This window comes from Nansenia antarctica, assembly GCF_963989245.1.
Source record: "Nansenia antarctica genome assembly, chromosome: 4".
In the NCBI taxonomy this organism is placed as follows: Eukaryota; Metazoa; Chordata; class Actinopteri; order Argentiniformes; family Microstomatidae; genus Nansenia; species Nansenia antarctica.
In genome coordinates this window covers 21,870,241-21,889,320 of record NC_137689.1, presented here as the reverse complement: position 1 = coordinate 21,889,320, position 19,080 = coordinate 21,870,241, and the positions used below count along the sequence as shown (strand labels likewise).

General features: G+C 42.9%; 1 protein-coding gene and 1 long non-coding RNA gene across 2 annotated transcripts; one reads left to right on the top strand and one right to left on the bottom strand.

The window, feature by feature from the left end:
- Positions 1-5,069: 5,069 nt before the first annotated feature.
- mipepb (mitochondrial intermediate peptidase b) lies at positions 5,070-15,924 on the top strand (the record flags this gene model as incomplete). Its single annotated transcript, XM_080528565.1, has 19 exons — positions 5,070-5,204; positions 5,738-5,911; positions 6,019-6,107; positions 6,210-6,296; positions 6,422-6,485; positions 6,726-6,908; positions 7,038-7,194; positions 7,340-7,388; positions 7,498-7,558; positions 7,768-7,820; positions 8,572-8,725; positions 8,855-8,932; positions 9,048-9,252; positions 9,631-9,740; positions 10,360-10,434; positions 10,607-10,723; positions 13,253-13,374; positions 13,876-13,949; positions 14,988-15,924. 19 exons carry the CDS (start codon positions 5,070-5,072, stop codon positions 15,071-15,073), a joined length of 2,073 nt encoding a protein of 690 aa, XP_080384691.1. The 3' UTR covers positions 15,074-15,924.
- Positions 15,925-17,201: 1,277 nt separating this feature from the next.
- Positions 17,202-17,989, bottom strand: LOC308155287. The gene is made up of 3 exons (XR_013937398.1): positions 17,767-17,989; positions 17,499-17,601; positions 17,202-17,314 (listed from the first exon to the last, which is right to left on the bottom strand). It is a non-coding gene; the product is annotated as an uncharacterized lncRNA (long non-coding RNA).
- Positions 17,990-19,080: the final 1,091 nt, after the last annotated feature.

Sequence of the window (19,080 nt, the reverse complement as noted above, 5' to 3'; positions counted from 1 at the left end):
TCATTTTTTGAAACAGTTGATTTTGGCAAACTTAATGTTTTGGCTATGTTTCCGATTTTTCTCCTTTTTTTGGTCCTCATGTTGACAGACACCAATAGCAGACTCCAAAGGCAAACGCAAAGCCTAGAATCAGACAATTATAAAGCCAATTATCCCATTAAGAAAGCTATTGGCCAGCTGCAATTAGTCCAAAATGCATCACGATGAATTGAGAATCAAGGACCCCAATTGAAATAAGCCAGTGGCTTTCTTGGGTTTTTATCCTGTTAGTTGACCTTGTATGTAATATGTACTTTCATGTACCTACTTCTGCAAATCTTCTAATAAAGTTTTCAATCAATCAATCAATCAATCAGTGAGATTATTAACCAAAACAAGCAGAAGAGCTCATGTAACTCCTATTTTAGAGACTCTACACTGGCTTCCTGTTAAGTTCAGAATAGATTTCAAGATCCTTCTGCTTGTTTATAAAGCTCTCACTGGCACAGCACCAGAATATCTGAAAGACCTTTTGCTAGCATATCAGCCCAATAGAGCTCTCAGGTCTTCTGATGCTGGTTTTCTCTGTGTACCACATGTACAAAAGAAGAGATTTGGTGAGGCTGCAGTCTCATTTCATGCACCCAAATTGTGGAATGCACTGCCAGTTTACCTTAGGGATGCAACCTCAGCAAATACGTTCAAGTCAAGACTAAAAACCCATCTTTTTAATATTGCTTTTAAATGACTAAATAATTAAATTATGATTAGGCCTATATAATGATTGGAGCACTTTGAGCTGCAACGTTTGCAGGAAAAGCGCTATACAAATAAAAGGTATTATTATTTATTTTTTTGGTTCCCTGAAATAGGGGGACTATGTATACAAAGTGTTGCCATTTCTAAAATGTATATTTTCTACCATTAGCTAGTGCTTTTCACATCTAGGTTGAGTAAGTCACACAGTCTACATAACGTAGGCTACTCCATATTGTTTCCCATAGGCGCTGATCTAATATTTGTTAATCACCCATTACAAGACTCAACAAGGTGATCTTAGAATTGTGTATGGGGTCAGAGGCCATGTACGAGAATCATAGAACACACAAACACTGTTACATAGAGACCCACTGCCATCAGTACCATGGACAGCTCCCAACACTGCAGCCTGAGCCTGCTGTTCTCTAAAGGAGCCTGTCCTCGTCGACTCATTGAAGAGATTGGAGATCACATGAATGAAGATGCAAATAAATACAGATACTGGGCTGCCTTACGTTGTTACCAGCACACACAGAATTTCCTCATTAAACAACCTACCAACTACCAGAGAGCAGCACACCACAGAATTTCCTCATCAAGCAACGTACCAACTACCAAAGAGCATGTACAGTTGGACTAACTGTCATTTGTGGTCTGCATTTCTAATGGAGCATTCCTTGTTGTGCATCAAACTTTAGACCACAGTTTCTCTACCTTTATGCAAGGCTTCTCTCCTCTCATAGTTGCAGAGGCTTCTCTCCTCTCATAGTTGCAGAGGCTTCTCTCCTCTCATAGTTGCAGTCGCAACTCTATTGAACAGCCCCTTTTTCAGACCGCTATCCTTGAATGAACAATCTTATTGAGCATCTCGGTTTTTTTGTACGTTTATTTATGTCATCAAATCAATCAATCACATATAATTCAGTTCGATGTATACAATATAACAAAATACATTTGATTCAAAAGACTGGCTATAAACCAGTTACACAATATAACTGGAGGAGACACTTGTTTGGGAGGACAGACAGCAACTTTATGATTAGAGGTTTGTAGTGGTTGATTATGAATTAACGGTAATTCATTCATTATTATTAATTATTATTTAATTAAATACATATTAATTAAATACCAATTTGTGTGTGTTTTTTTAAATTTCGTGTGTGTGTGTGTGTCTGTCCGCTGCAGTCTGCCTCTGTCTGCTGCAGTGGAGGCAGCGAACCAGACAGTGATCGATAAGCTGAGGATGGACTCGATGATGGACGTGTAGAACTCGACCATCACTTTCTGCGGCATATTGAATTTATTCAGCTGCCGCAGAAAGAACATCCTCTGCTGGGCCTTCTGGATGGTGGAGCTGATGTTCTCCGCCCACCTGAAGTCCTGTGACATTATTGTCCCCAGGAATCTGAATGACTCCACACTAATAACTCGGGAGTCACACATGATAAGTGGGGCGGTTGGGGCTGGGCTCCTACCATCTCTACAGTTTTCAGAGCGTTGAGCTCCAGGTTGTTCTGGCTGCACCAGGAAGCCAGGCTGTCAACTTCCTTTCTGTAGGCAGACTCATCTCCATTGGAGATTAATCTAATGAGGCTTGTGTCGTCCGCGAACTTCAGGAGTTTGACAGAAGGGTGGCTACAGGTGGTAGAAAGTGTTAGTGTAGAGGGAGAAAAGTAGAGGCGAGAGCACACAGCCTTGTGGGGCTCCAGAGCTGATGGTCTGGGGCTCCGAGACAAGCTTGCCCAGCCGCACGTGCTGCTTTGCCTGCTTCCCTCGAGGAAGGGGTTGATGATGCCCTTGAGGTGGGTCAGCACAAGGTGCTCAAAAGTCTTCATAAGCACAGAGGTCAGGGCGACTGGTGTATAGTCATTTAGGCCTGTGATCCTCTGCTTTTTGGGAACGGAGATGATGATGGACGTTTTGAAGCAGGCAAGTACCTTGTATTCAACCAGTGAGGTGTTGAAGATGTCCATGAGCAATGGAGATAGCTGGTCTGCACAGTGCTTCATTGTAGAGGGGGAGACAGCGCCTGGTCCAGCTGCTTTGCGGGGGTTCAGTTTCTTTAACAGTTTCCTGAATGGAGAGAGGTGTGATGGGGGTAGGGGGCTGTCTGGGTCCATTGTGTGTGTATGTGTGTGGCGGGGGGGGTAGTGTCTCTGTCCAGGCTGGGAAGAAGAAGAGGTATGAACCCGTGGGCTCCACAGAGGCGATTTTGGCTGAATCCGCGTTGCTTTGATAACATTTGCACCTGGCGGACACACTATTCGGGCGATGTCGAGAGCTGCACTGTTTATTTGTCATACATTTGTCACATGCCCAAACATACGTCACTTGAATAGGAAGGTAGAGCGGCGGTTCTTTGCATGAGCAAACCTCTCAATGACTATATAGGCCTATGCAAAAAAAGATTATTGCAAATGTCTCAAAACTCTTGATACCAGCCGATGACCAAACATTTAATGCATGACTTTACTTCAATTTCGGGCATCATATGCCATCAAAGAGGGGAAATGCGACATGGAAATGTGTCAAAATGCGGGACTGTCATGCACAAATCTGCCTTAAAACATTGTTGTAATGTTAGATAACTAGCTAGAGACATCAGCATATTAGCGATTTTTTTGTTTGTTATGCTTGTTATAAAGAAAACGTCTATAATACATTGAAATTATATTAAAGTAATCTTTATTAACAAAGAAAATAATTATATTTGTGGGTTTTTTAGTTGCTTGTCACTATCTTGCCGATGATTCGCAAGATAGCCTATTCTGGGAGATTTGAATGCTCAATTTTAAACCTCACTTTGGAGTGTGCATCTGAAAAAAACCTAAAACTGTTTGGAGGGCTATGTAGCCCTACTACTTGGCCCTACCCCGACATGCCAACAAGAATTGGGAGACCCTACCCCTACACGTGAACGAGCAAAACAAAGGGATAGGGCTAAAATGTAGGGCAAAGGGGTAAATTGGGATTGGGCCTAACTCACTATCCACTACTAGGCCACCACTACCCCATACATGGCTGGCTGCCTCACAGACACAGTAGGTTCTAATAACATGTCATGCCACATCTGTCCTCTGCACTCTTCACTGGCCTTCAGTGCATCATATTCAAGACCCTGGTGCTTGCCTATAGGGCAGCTAACTTCTAATGGGCTACCTGCATTTTCTGACTTTTTTAGTGACACAAATTGTCTTTCTCACTACATCCCAGTTTCTGTCCTCAACAAGTTGAAGAATGTGGAGAGCATGATCAGAAGCTGCACAGTGAATGAGTGATGCTTTCAACCTGCACATCTGAACCATGCTTATTCGATCGAGTTATTATGGAAGAGAGAAGAGAACAGAAGACTAATTTGTAATGTTATAACTTGTGTTATTTGTAATGTTATATCTCTTTTTCAGATGAATGAATTCTGATTAAATCTATTTTTTTTATAATTTATAATAATAATTAACATGTTCTTATGATTAATGAATTGCATTGAGACATCTTGTACATTTTGGGTGATTGCACCAAAATGCTGTGTATCAGTGGAGCCTGGAATAACCTCGGGAAAAAGGACCCTAGTTAGAGCTTTGATGGCTTTCAGATGCATGACACCATCTACTGCTGCCAATACATGACTGGCCTGAGACACTGGGGCTGAGTTGAACAGTTTATCACGAACTGATTTACTCAAACCACAGAAGATGAAGAAAGTTAACAACATGGCGCTTCACATGTAATGACAGTCCATTAAGGGGAGTGCGCCCTCAAGTGTTTATACCGGTATGCTTAACCCCTTTCGCCCCCAAAAAAACGAAACAGAACTGACTTACATTTTGAGTTAGCAGTTTCGTATATTGAATAGTTACATTTAATAATAATTTAACTAAGTATATTTGATATGTTTTGAATCTATAAGATATTACCTATTCTAAAAGTATTATGTATTATTTCCCAACTCTTGGATGTTAATAATATCGCATAGCATTGGGTACGACTACGTTCATGTTACGAAACTGCAGACACCAAAACACTGCAGACACCAAACACTGCAGAAACCTAGATTGTAAACATTCCATAAGCATGCATAACCCTAACCCTGTGTAAGCTAGCTAACTTCTGTTTTTGGCATGAATAAAACATGTTTTAGTATAGCTAACAGCTATGATGACAGTCAGCATAGATCGGACTGATATTTGCAGTACCTACATAATGCTGGTAAGGTCAATGATGATAGCGATTTAGCGCGAGTAAAGTTACGCCCCAACGAATTCCCTCTCTGACCGACCTCTCCCCCATCTGTACTATTTGATGAAAGCACTTCAAGTTTGATACAAAAAAAGATGTTGACTTGTCAACGCATTGTGAGAGTTGTGAGGAACACGAGAACACTCTCCCGACATGTCACGACTTGGTCGCCGGTTGGAGCTGCTTTCAATGCTCAACAGAGAAGAGTGGATTTGTTCCAGAAAAACGTGGTAAGCTAGTACAACAACATTTTAGTGGCAACAATTATTTCAGACCGTTACCATGTACTTCATGCCAAGTTTCAGCTTCTCCCATCAGACAGACGCTGGCTAGGTCACCTGTAAGCTGAACTGGTACAAGCATAATTCATTCACATATCTATTGCATAGGCGACTTAAACAGTAACTGAGCTGTGTTGAACCACCAATAGCAGAATGTGTAAGGGCAGTGTGCAATATGTATGCATGTGGCTGTATGACATGCCTACGTGAAATCCATGTAGGGCCTATGTGTTATGTTGAATGTGTAATGTAGCCCTACATGGTTAATTGTGTATACATACAGCAGAACTGTGTGTAAGACAATTTTAACCTGTACGACATCAACGTTTATATTTATTTCATAGAGGAAAAAGTGTCGAACCAGTCAGGAGACTTCGAATGGACCTAGTTGCAAAAAGTGGAGGCCTAAACATCAGCGTTGACAACTAGGGGAGTTGACCGCAATCAAGTATATAACAGATTATTATGGTTTATTTCTACAGGGATTGTTTGGGGTGCCAGAGTTGAGTACTCCAGACGGCTTCGAGGTGGCTCAACATCGAGTGCTCAGGGAAACAGAGAAATTGGTAGACACCGCCTGCAGCAACCCACCAGGTGCCCTGACTGTGGAGACTTTCGACCAACTGTCTGACAGTCTATGCAAAGTGGCAGACCTGGTAAACCCTAGACTTCTTGGTGTCACAACACCAAGTCAAATCATTGACATCATGAATCCCACCTCACGCAGAGTTACATCATTGAATTCCAATGTGTTTCCTTGCAGGCTGACTTTGTCAAAGTTGGGCATCCAGACCCTGCCTTCCGAGATGCTGCCGAGAGGTCATGCATAAACATTGGGACAGTGGTTGAAAAGTATGAGCCTATCAAATAAAGCACAACAAAACAAACCTTCGATGACTACGTTGCAGACATGAGATGTGCTGCTTTAATGTGTTCTCTCCTTTTTCTTGATAGGTTGAACACTAATATTGAACTGTGTGGGAGTCTCAAGAACCTATTAGATAACAAAGAGGTTCTGAACTCTTTGGACCCAGACACAAGGCATGTTTGCATTATTTAGTATTGTTTGTTTTTGTTGGCATGATATATTTAACTCACATTTTTTATCTGTGTCTACGGTGTAGGTTGTCTGACTTATTGACATTTGAATCCTTCCATTTGTGCAGGAGAGTAGCAGAACTGTTCATGTTTGACTTTGAGATCAGTGGCATTCACCTGGATGAATCAAAGGTTAGCTTATGCAATCCCTTTATCACTTAATATCATTCAATATTAGGCTCTTACATCTTAAATATTGTAGAATATCTATTCATCTATTCTATTTTACAAATTAATTAGGTCATGACTTGATTCCACCTAACTATGCCACACCTGCATCCACAAGCACACTTGTGGGTGCCATTAAAGGCACAATAAACATTAAGCACCTATTTTACCTGTGACATTTCATTGTGACTCCATGTTCCACAGAGAGGGAAGGCGGTCAGTCTCAATGTGAAACTCCTGGATCTGAACAATGAGTTTCTGAACGGCTCCCACCTGCCCAACAAGATAGAGAAGAGGGCCCTGCCAGAGCACATCCGACACTGTTTCTCCATAGACGGAAACTGCATCCAGATAGGAGGCCTCCATGCAGACTCTCCTGATGAACTGGTACGATCAGCTGACAGGCCTCTGTCCCTCCACAGAGTTTGTATTGAAGTCACCACCCTAAGTGCTTCAGAAGTGAATCAATAACGAATTCACTGCCTTGCAAATTGTTTGCTTGTCATTTTATCTTAGGTGCGGGAAGCTGCTTATAAAATCTACCTGTACCCCAACACAAGACTGTTGCTTTGCCTGGATGAGCTTCTGGCCTGTAGGAATGAGCTTGCCAAACTGGTGGGATATGAGTCATTTGCACACAGAGCTTTAAAGGGAACAATGGCAAAGACCCCAGGTGAAATATATTTTATTTTGGGCTATGTTTCTCATTGCTGAAGGTCCTGTCTCTTGTTTGGATAGACAGAAGTCAGTGATGCTTCAAGTAGACACATGTGTAAGATGTTCTGTTTACTAGTGTATGTTTTTGCGATTGTTTGCAGAAAATGTGATGAAATTCCTTGAACTGCTGACAAACAAGCTGTCTGACAGGTATGGCGGTCACTCTGATGTCACCAGCATTGATCACACACATGTGTTATTGACCATCCTAAACATGCATGCACATGTTGTACTCTATTGACTTATGTTTCCATTGCAGAACTGGCAAAGACTTTAACATGATGAAGGACATGAAGACAAAAACAAAGTCAAGAAGTACAGTGAGTCACCATCGTATCAACGTGTCGGAGCAGCTCTGATAGGACTGTGGTTCATGTCCTGGGGGGTATTCCATTAACGTTGCTAAAGGAAAATCCAGGCTTATTCTGATAAGTCACTCGAGAGATTTTCCTTTAGCGACGTTGATGGAATACCCTGGAGTTACTCCTGACAATGTTTGTATGATTTGTTTCTGAATGTTTGATTTCAGGAGCTGAAGCCTTGGGACCACCCCTACTTCAGCGGGGCTATGCGGGCCGAGAGGTGATGCAGCAACTTTGGTCTTTCAGGTTATGTTACAATGACCTAACCCTAACCCTTAAATGGGCAATCTGGGATTTAGACAATAACAAAGCGTTCTCCTGCCCCTTTATTTGGTAAACAGTTGGATGAGGCTGGAGAAATGTAACCACTCTCAGTCAAATACATAGACAGATCAATGAATGCAAAGACTGACCATCCATGAGATCAAAATTGACCATGTTTTAAAGTTTAAAGTTTTCAATCAATAGCTATACATCAATAATTTTAAAGTCCAAAAATGGATGTACCAATCCCAGATTCCCCCTTTTAGAATTTCCTGGTAGTGTATTCTTGTATCCTGTTTAATAAACCACCCATATTCATTAGCCTTTATGTGCATTTCCTTTCTCTCACCAATATCTTCTTCTCTTTTCTACTTATTTATACTGTGTGTTGTCGATGTTTGTATATTTATTTTTATTTTCTCTATCTTGTCTTTAGTGTCTAAGTCCTCTAGAGGGTGCTTGTGTATTGCTCAAACTCACTGCTGTGTCGTTGTCATTGCACGCTCACAACCCTCTTTTACCTGGAATATCTGTTCATTTATCTTTGTGATGTTTACTTGTTACCTTTTAAGATATTGATATTGATATTGATTTAGAAAGTGTTTGATAAAATAACATCATTCAAGTTGGTATAGAGCCATATTTCGTAGTCACTGATTCAGTGTGTGTGTGTGTGTGTGTGTGTGTGTGTGTGTGTGTGTGTGTAGGCATAAGATTGATCCCAGTCAGTACAGCCCTTACTTCTCTCTGGGGGCCTGCATGGAGGGACTCAACACCGTGTTCAGCCAGCTGCTGGGGGTGTCCTTCCAGGTTGAACAGCCCCAGACAGGAGAGGTGTGGAGCGAGGACGTCCGCAAGTTGGTGAGACGCTAGGACACCTCTGTCACCACGACTTCACTACCAGCGCCTGGTCAACCCCCCCCCCCCCCCCCCCCCCCGGAGGGTTGAAAATGTCACGTGGCCCGATTTGTCCATTTCTTCTCTTAACAGGCTGTGGTTCACGAGACAGAGGGCTTCCTGGGGAACATTTACTGTGACTTCATCCGGAGGCCAAATAAACCAAACCAGGTGAGACAGCCCTGCTGTAGAAATACTTTGATAGCAGTTTCATGAGAGCAACAACCCTGAATGTGGACCCACGCTGTCTCCCTGTATGTTGCCCCCCCCCCCCCCCCCCCCCCAGGATTGCCACTTCACCATCCAAGGGGGGCGACTGAAGAGGGACGGGGAGTACCAGCACCCCGTGGTCGTGCTCATGCTGAGCCTGCCCCCTGCCACCCGCAACACCCCCACCCTGCTCACACCGGGCATGATGGAGAACCTCTTCCACGAGATGGGCCACGCCATGCACTCCATGCTGGGACGGACACGCTACCAGCACGTCACAGGTCACCACGGGGTCAAGGGTCACTGTCTCGGGGGACTTTCCCAGTCGCTTGTTTTGCCTTGTAAAAATTGCTTGGCAGACACATTCATCTCGAGTGACGTGTGAATTCCCGTTGACTTGACAGCCTATTGTGTGACAGTATTTGTGTAGCCTACATTACAGTGCCAGCATGCATGATGTTATGAAAGAGTTGTTTTGTCGGAGACTGATTTAGATTAGATTAGATTAGATTATATTAAATTAGATTAGATTAGATCAGATTATATTCACTTTATTGTCATTACATAGTACAAGACAATGCAACGAAATGATTGTGCGTCTAACCAGAAGTGCAACAAATAGCAATAGCAAAGATTTGATGACACCTAAATTCTTGCAGGAACCAGATGCTCCACTGACTTTGCAGAGGTTCCCTCCATCCTCATGGAGTTCTTTGCCACAGACTATCGGGTGGTGAACCAGTTTGCACGGCACTATAAGACCGGCGAGGTGGGCAACACTCACACTTCATACTCGCTTTCTGTGTCTCTGTCTCCCACACACTCATACCTGACATTAAGTATTATGGGTTTATGGAGTAGCAGTTGCTCTTGAGCTGTTTTGCTGTCTGCTAACAGTAGTCCACAAACATAGTGTCGTTAGTTGTCCTCAGCTGTGCTGTGTAAAGATAGAGTTTGGCTGTCCTTCCTCTGCCCCTTCGGAAAGATTCTAGTGCTGAGATGCATCACTAGCTCTGCATGAGATATGAAGCAGATGCACACAGCAGTGTTTCAACACAGCTGTGCTTTGTATGAGGTCTCTCTTCATGGTTGTAGGTCAGACTGAAAGTCTGGTGATTAGAAGGACCACAGACAGCTGTATGGTGGGGGGGGCGGGGGCAGACACTGCAGAGCAGACACTGATCCTGATAAGCTCATACCAGGGGAGGCTGGTGGAGGTAGAAACCAGAGGACGGGCACATTGTAATCAGCGAACGGAATGAGGAATGGTATCAAACGTGTGTTCGCTACTATTCCTTATTCCTTTGTGTTCCTTTGTGATGTGTGTTTTGTCTGTCAGACTGAGTAGTTGATGGTGATTGCCCTTCATGTGTTGTGATGTCTTCCAGCCCCTGCCCAAAAGCATGGTGTCCCGCCTTTGTGAGTCCAAGAGAGTCTGCGGGGCTGCCGACACACAGCTTCAGGTAACTATCTCTCTGTCAGTGTGGCAAGCAGCTTCCCCATGTACATACTACAAGCCAATTGGAAATGCTGTCATAAGTCAGTATTTTAGAGATACAGATACAGATTGTTTAACAAAGTTATTTTTCCTCCATGAAGTAAAAATCAACTAAAACATGCTTTATTTTTTGGCAGGTTTTCTATGCTGCATTGGACCAGGTGTATCATGGCAAGCCACATAATCGGTCAACGACAGACATTCTGAAAGAGATGCAAGAGAAATTCTATGGACTTCCTTATGTTCCAAACACTGTAAGTGGCTAGGTATCTGAGTGAGACTCACATCACTCAATCTGTAGTGAATCCTGTAGTGAACTCACCAACTGCCAAAGAATTCCGGAAGCACTCACCACCTAGAGTGCCAGTGTTTTATGTGGTATCTACGTAGCAACAATACTTTGATTTTAAGACAAAAAAAAGCATCAATCATGATGCCCTTGACTACCATTGAAGCCCACCAACATTGGTATTATTATCTTGGGCTTACATACATACACTACCAGCCAAAAGGTTTAGAACACCTCAATGTTTCCAGTTCTTTATTGAAATTAAGCTAAAATGCAAAATCGTCATCAACAAATCACTCAATAAGTTGAATTGAGTCCATCTTATTGCATGGATAATAGTTTGTGATTTTGAATTAATATCTTTGTTTTTATAGGTTCTCTGGATTGCATAGGAATCAATTACACACTGTGTTGATCAGATTGTCATTACAAACTAAGCAAATGCAGAGGAACAAGTGGCCAAGTGGCCAAAAAGAATCCCTTATCGGAAAATAATCTCTCATATCCATAATTGTGTTTGCAACAATGAATGATACAACAAAGAAAGTGGCTGAAAATGTTTATTTGGTTTTATTACAAAGCATTAAGTTTAGTGCAAATCCAGCACATGCAATTCCGTTTCCGCACCATCTCTCGTGTGAAGAATAGTGGTAGCTACATCATGTTATGGGTATGTTGTCACTGGCAGGGTTTGTCAGGATCTAGAGAAAATTATGAAAAAGCTGTGTTATGTTTGCTGAGTCGATAGTGACATCCTAATCTACACAGTGTGTCATTGATTCATATGCAGATCAGAGACCCTATAAAAAACGAATATATTAATTCCAAAATGACAAACTATTATCCTTGGTGGTGGTGTAATGATATGCGGAATATTTCTTGGCACACTTTGGGCCCCTTAGTACCAATTGATCATTGTTTAAACACCACAGCCACAGCTGACCGTTGTCCATGCTTATACAGTATGTCTACAGTGTACCCATCTTCTAATGGCTACTTCCAGCAGGATAACGCGCCATGGCACAAAGCTCACATCATCCCAAACTGGTTTCTTGCACATGACAATGAGTTCACTGTACTCAGATGGCCTCCACAGTCACCAGATCTCAATCCAATAGAGCACCTTTGGGATGTGGTGGAACGGGAGATTCGCATTATGGATGTGCAGCTGACAAATCTGCAATCTATCCATCTAAGGGCCAATGCTAGAAGAAGGAAGGATTTTTTAGGATCATTTAGTTTGTATTATTATTTACTACTTGGCTAGTACAGCGTGGCCAGCTTTGAGATGTTTTGACACCACCCAGTCCACTTCACTGTGTGCCACTCTTTGTTCCCTGCTTTCTGCCACTAGCCATCGCAAACCTTGTGCACAAGTTTGAGTTTGAAAGCCTTGAGGGAAAATGGTGTTGTGGGAGCCCATAAAATGAACTAGTACTTATACCACTTCCTGTCTGTGCTCCCTACAAACCAATAAAAGCAGCAATTCTATACTGTGAATGGCAGCGCCCTTAGGATGGTGGGTGGGGGGGGCCTCAGACTGAGACTGTATATCCTGAGATGGACGTAGAACTACTGCAGAGGCCTTCAGAGGATATTTATTCTTGGCTGTAATTACAGTTGTGGACAGAAGTATATTATGTGGATAAGAGTTATTTTGCTCCTTGAAACGGTTTAAAACCACAGCCTACCAACTTCTTCTCTGTAGACTGCACTTTCTGGTCCATTTTAATCAGTTTACTGCCAAGTTGCAGCGCCTAAGACTCCGCTAGGGTATATTTAAGATAACAGTTGTTATTTTCATTGTGAGACCAATCGCTTAACTCAGACATAATTCCAAACATAGACACAATATAGTGTTGCATTTATGTCAGTTTCTGATCTTCTCAATTACAGCTGGTCAAATTAAGTGTTTAATTTTCACAAACAGCTTGTTTTGTGAGCCTGCTAACAATGTAAAGTAGTGTTATAGTTAACTAAGTAGTAGTGCGGATTACTCACCGAATCCATTGCATTGCTGTATTTTGGCTTGACTAGCGAGTTTGTGTTGTGATTCTCAACAACGTTGAAATGTAGTTCCGTGTTTCAAAAGAAAAGTCAGAACATTTTGATTGGTTGCCGATATGCACACCAAAAGACTAGAACATGTCACATATCAGGGTCTTGAAGGGTTATCCCATTTTATAGGGGAAGAAGTTCAACCATTACCCCCTGTGATTCTTCCGAGGGGCAAGCCGAAAAGCAGGTGGCACTCCAAAATGACGGGTAGGGGTAAAAAAAGGGAAATGGGATAGGCCCATAGCCTACCCAATCTCTCCCAATTGAAAATAAGCACTGCACAACCTGCAGAGAGTGTTGGGTGGACTCACCCTTTAGGTCAAGGAATGGGAGTCACTTGGAATGGATAGAATGTCGCTGTCACCAGACAAAACGTATTCCATGGTGCAAGTGGACGTATCATTTGAATGGAATTGATACTTTGTATGTCCCCCAGGCCTGGCAGCTGAGATTCAGTCACCTGGTTGGCTACGGTGCTAAGTACTACTCCTACCTCATGTCCCGTGCTGTGGCCTCCATGGTGTGGAGGCAGTGCTTCTCTAAAGACCCCTTCAACAGGTGAGAAAGGAGACAAGTCTGACCTCCTCATATCAATGTTTATGCTTGAGGTTGACAAAAAAAAAAGCCTTACTGTATTTATCCAGTGTGATCTGTACTTTCACTTCTCAGAAATCTCTAGCTCCCGAATTGACATTTTGTCACAATTTACGTTTTGGATTTGTATTTTGTGTTTTTATGTGACACCTACCGGTTCTATAAAGTCATACTAATGAAGAGTGAGAACTTGACAGTGACAGAGAGTGAACACTGGCAGGACGCCAACATTGTTTTTCTCCTAAATCACACGTCTTCATAGTTCCCTGAGAGTTCCCATAGTTTTAAGAGAATGTGATTCAGGTTTAGAAATGGGGGCGTGTCGAGTGTCAGTTTCCAGTCAGTGGCAGGGAGAGCACAGCTCAGGCCTCCCACAGGATAACTGAGCCAGTGAAGGATTTACTGAAGAAGCAATCATCTTATCCTCTCTCTCACCCCCCCCCCCTCTCTCTCTCTCTCTCACAGGGAGATGGGAGAGCGTTACCGCAGGGAGATGCTGGCTCACGGGGGCAGCAAGGAGCCTATGCTCATGGTGCAAGGTAAACACCTCACACTCATTCCTCATGTCACCGCCCCAGTAGGTACAGACTCATGTTGGCACGGTCCAGAATGTGTTGTGTTTGATGTTTTGTTTTGCCTAACACGTGTGCCTCTGGTGGTGCCCCGGCTACTTCAAAGCCTTAATTACAGGGGTATGATGCCAATTGTTTTGCCCTGGGGGTAAGAACCGGTAATGTCTGCTTCTGTACAACATGCCTCTGACACGGTTCAACCAGGTTTACCTGAAGCTACCGCTGTTCAACCAGGTTTACCTGAAGCTACCGCTGTTCAACCAGGTTTACCTGAAGCTGCCGATGTTCAACCAGGTTTACCTGAAGCTACCGATGTTCAACCAGGTTTACCTGAAGCTGCCGATGACATCAGGACAAGAAGTCCTCCATTGACCACATGTGATCTTGATTTTATATGTGCATTGTAATTCACTATTATCAAATGTCAAGACAAGATATGTGGCTCCATCCAATCTGAGCCAAAAGGTCTCATTAACATTCCTAGGAGCCAGTCAGAGTTTTGGCAGACGGTCTTGTTTTTCGTAGCGTCTGCTGTAGTGAGGCTCCCTGGTCTCATAAATGTGGCAGTGAAATGATTTTTGGCTTGTGTTCATCATTAGTCTGTATTTGAAGAAGATCAAACATATTAACCACCACTCTCCACCCCTGGGCAAGAGTGAGGTGTGTGGCAATGTTTTCATTGTCCGTTGCCGAGGCAACGCGGTCATGCTCGGAGTGTCTTGACATGCATCCTTGAGAATGAACCTTTTTGTAACTGTGAACATGGAGTGAATAACGGGAACATGTGTAGGCCCAAGCTGAGGTAGCTATATTACAGTTGAAAACAAGCAATGCTGATTTATTTAACAATTTGCCTTGTTTGTACCAACTTATTAAGTTGCTCTGTCAACTTTCATTTTTCTTACACATTGTTTTAATCTAGAGTGTTACAAAAGTGTTACATTTTCCTTCTAATCAGTGTCTAATATCTGGCCTTCCCTCTCTGTCTCTCTCCCCTGGGTACAGGCATGCTGCAGAGGTCTCCTACCATTGAGGAGTTAGTTGACGCTCTGGTGGCTGACCTGGACACAGATCCTACCGATTCCTCATGACCAGATCCTACTTTTGGGATCAGTGTTTCTGAACCTACTGTGACCAGAGGGATAGGGCTACTTTGCCCACTTACCTCCCACACACACATGACCTTATTTAATGTGAGCATCTAGGGCTGGTTTCCTGGGCACGGTTTAAGACTAGCCCAAGACTAAAATGCATTTTCTACAGAAAAGTGATTAAGTTTAATCTGTTTCCAGGGAACTGGCTCCTAGAGTCTTGTGTGCGTCTTAACACTAGAACAGCTGTGCCTTTTTTACCTACTATAAGAGCCTCCTCGGGGTTCAAATTACCATAGTCTTTACAATGGGAAGCTGCCATTTACATACAATGACCACTAGTTGGCCGCCTTGTAAATTAGCCTGCCTCCTACACAGAAAAACTGCAAATTAGTTTTAAACTATCTTATCCTGATGTGATTTTGAAAATGTAAGGATACTGGATGGTAGAATGCACATCTAGGAAAAGAAAGGAGGGTCCTGAAATTTGATCGAGTGCAAAGATATACTTTTTTTTTTTACTCACTTGGTCAAATGACCCCACCCATGGCTGTTCTAGTGTTAAAGATCCCCCCCTCCAGAGGGTTGTGTGTCACATGGTATACCTGGCGAAGTTTTCAGGTAGATCAAATCAAATTGGATAAGCTTACTTCACAACATCCACTCAGATGTTCTTCTTTGACTGTTCTGCACTGGGTCAAAAAGACACATTGAGATGCAGAGTGGAGAGAATGGAAATGCTTGACTGATTGCCTGAGTGAATTCTATTTAATGTAGATCTAGAATTGTAAAAGTGGTATTCTGCTGTGACCTGAAGAGTATGAAATTTGAAGTGTGCCATTGGTTTGTAATTTATGACTTAAATATATATATACAGTATATATTATATATATTATATTAAAATGCTGTCCCATAGCTCTCGTCTTGTGAAATGTTGTTTCTTTACATACAGCTTTTCAGATTTGTAATTATTACAGAATACAGAAAGCTAGTTGAAAGCCCTTGTTGCAAGACAGACAGGAGCAGAGCCTGTGGGAGTAAGATGCTTTCTGTCTCCCTGCCAATGTTTAGACATGGAGGATAAAGAGATGGTGTCTGTGTTGTGTTTGAGGGGCTGGAGATAAATGAGACTGTTGCCCTTTCTCAATTGTTAGAAATGTGATTCCTCAAGTCCTATCTTGCGTCTTCCACTCGCTTCCTACACAAAGAGCATTAGAAGGAGAACATCTGAGGGGAAGAACCTGGATCTTCTCCTGCAATGCATTTTGAGTAGGAAGCGAGTGGAGGATGAGTTTCTAACAGTTGGGGCCTGGGGCATCCGTGGGATTTTGTAAATGAAAAAAATGAAATGAAAAGATGTCCCTGGAAGGGCTCCACTGTAATCCTTATTTTCCACAATAGAGGACCACCACACACATTGCCAGTCCTAAGATGTTTCTGGAGTTAGTGGGATCCATTACAAACCACTGTTAGGAAACAGAAACTGATTAAATACACAGATGGAGACATTTCATGACATGCAACGTGCACAAGTAGTTGTGCATGTTTCATTATTAGTGTTTCATGGAAATGACACACATCAGCCATATTTAAAGGATTTATTAATACACATTGTTGAACTGGTTTGTTTACATTTGAAAGGAAGTAAAACTGCTTGTACCAGTTCACCTGGTTTATATTGAAGATTTGTGTGTGATTTTTTTAAAATTCAGTAGTTATCTTTTTGTGGTATAAATACCATTCACACACCACCAATTTGAGTAAAGGTCAAATGAGACCTGTACATTGAGTTTGGGACACAATGTATACAAAAATGTATTGAATCGAAATTGAGATGAGCACACTCCTCACATCGCAGTCAGACAGAGCAATTGCAAAAGGAGACACAAAGGTACATCAGATCATGTCGTTTCTGCTATTGCTTCTGCCTGATTACAGATGGAGATATTTCATGATATGAAACAAGTAGTTGTTGTGCATGTTTCAAGTGATGGTCTCTGCTCTCTGGATCACTGTAGTTGGCCCAGGTTCTGTGATGAGTCTGGTGTCTGTGTGCTGTGCTTCTCTCCCCCAGAAGTCCCATCTTCTAGCCATAATTCCTGACCAGGCACTACTACTTCCAGGTCATGGGTCCCAGCACTGAGCAGTGTGTTCTTCTGTGGTGGTGTCTGTGACTCTAATACAGGATAGGCAACTATTCCCTGACATCCTGGAAATGTGTCTTGGCAGGATCTAAAAAAGCTTAAGACAGGAGAGCAGTGACAGTGCATAGAATTGTCTCCTCAAAATGTGTATTTGGAGATATATCTGGTGATATACTTAACAATGAAGTGAATGCAACCAGTTAAGGCTCAATGATAAAGTAGTAATATAAATCCATGAGGCAACAGCCAATCCAAGGCCAGTGACCCCAGGCCTCTCTCACCTGTTACCACAGCTGGTCTGAGAACAGTGGAGACAGCGGCAATGGCTGAGCTCCACACTGCAAGGCTCCTCAGAGCACTGAGAGGGCGACAGCTTCACTGGGCCTTAGGAAAACATATTTAATATTTATTTTTTGGAACATTTGAATGGAGTTAGAAGCAAAAAAACAAAAACAAAAAACTAATTATGCAGTTGCAAAGCAGAATCTGTGTCAATGTTGCATTTTGGTAGGAGGAGAGACTTTGCATTCCTATGCAACCAAGACATACCACAATTACGGACCACGTCCTGATAGCAGCCACAGGAGTTGTGATGGCAGGTGTGCGGCAGGTGATGGAACTGAATGTGGTCAAAGCAGGAGAGGTCAGCATTGTAGCAGCTACCGTCCGGGCATATCTCTGATGGTTTCCTCTCCAGATGTCTCTTGCAGTAGATGGCACACAGGAGCAGCAGGGCCAGGAGGACAGAGGCCAGGGCACTGCAGATGACCGCTGCCAGAGCCGTGTCCCGGGGGCTGGACACCACAGACGACAGGGGCACCAGATTCACCCTGCTACTGCCTACACACACACACACACACACACAGACACACACACACACACACGAGCGCACGCACGCACGCACGCACACACACACACACACACACACGCACACGCACACGCACACACACACACACACACACACACACACACACACACACACACACACACAGCAGGAGAAACAGTCATAGGAAAGTTCATCATATTTATTCCATGTCAATTAACATTGTGTTTCCAAAGTATAACTTTAACATTTATATATATGGAATATATATGGACTTCATCTCAAACTTTTTTTGAGCACTGTACATCTGACACTGTTTCTCCTGAGGTGCAATGCTACACACCTACACACGCAAAACCCACGTACACCAAGTATGTCACAACCCCAGCATACAGATTTGGCATTTTAAGAAATCACTGTAATTGAGTGTGGGACTTAGTGCGTAGGAGTGTATGTTGATGTGTTTGTACTGTGTGCGTGTGCATGCGTGTGCGTGTGCATGTGTGTGCATGCAACGTGCGTGCATGTGTGTTTTGTAAGAGTACCATGTCAAATATTCTGGTGGAGACGGTCCAGATAATCAGACAGTCCAGATAATCACTTTAGCTGTGAATTCCTCTTAGAGCCAAAGAAGCAGCAAATCAAGACTGATTGTCTGTTATCCCCCAAAACCAATTACTCCTGCTTATCCCTTCAGATAGACGACAACCCTCTGAGGAGTTCACAGGGGGATCTCATCACAACACTGCTCTCTGCCAATAAAGAAACTTTATTGCTTGTCAAAATTAAGCATCAGTCAGTTTTGCTTCAAACCCCCATCTCTTCAAACCCCCAAAGGCACACCTATTATACAGGGGAATAGCTTGAAAGTGTAAACTATGGAAAGATCCCTCAGTTACCCCTCAGAATTACCACTGTAAATCAAATGCTCTGCATCACAGACTAGAGGTATGTATAGAGAGGTAGTGAGACTCCACTTGGACAGCACCTTCACTCTAGGATATAAGTACCTATTTGTTTCATAAGAATTTCACATTTGA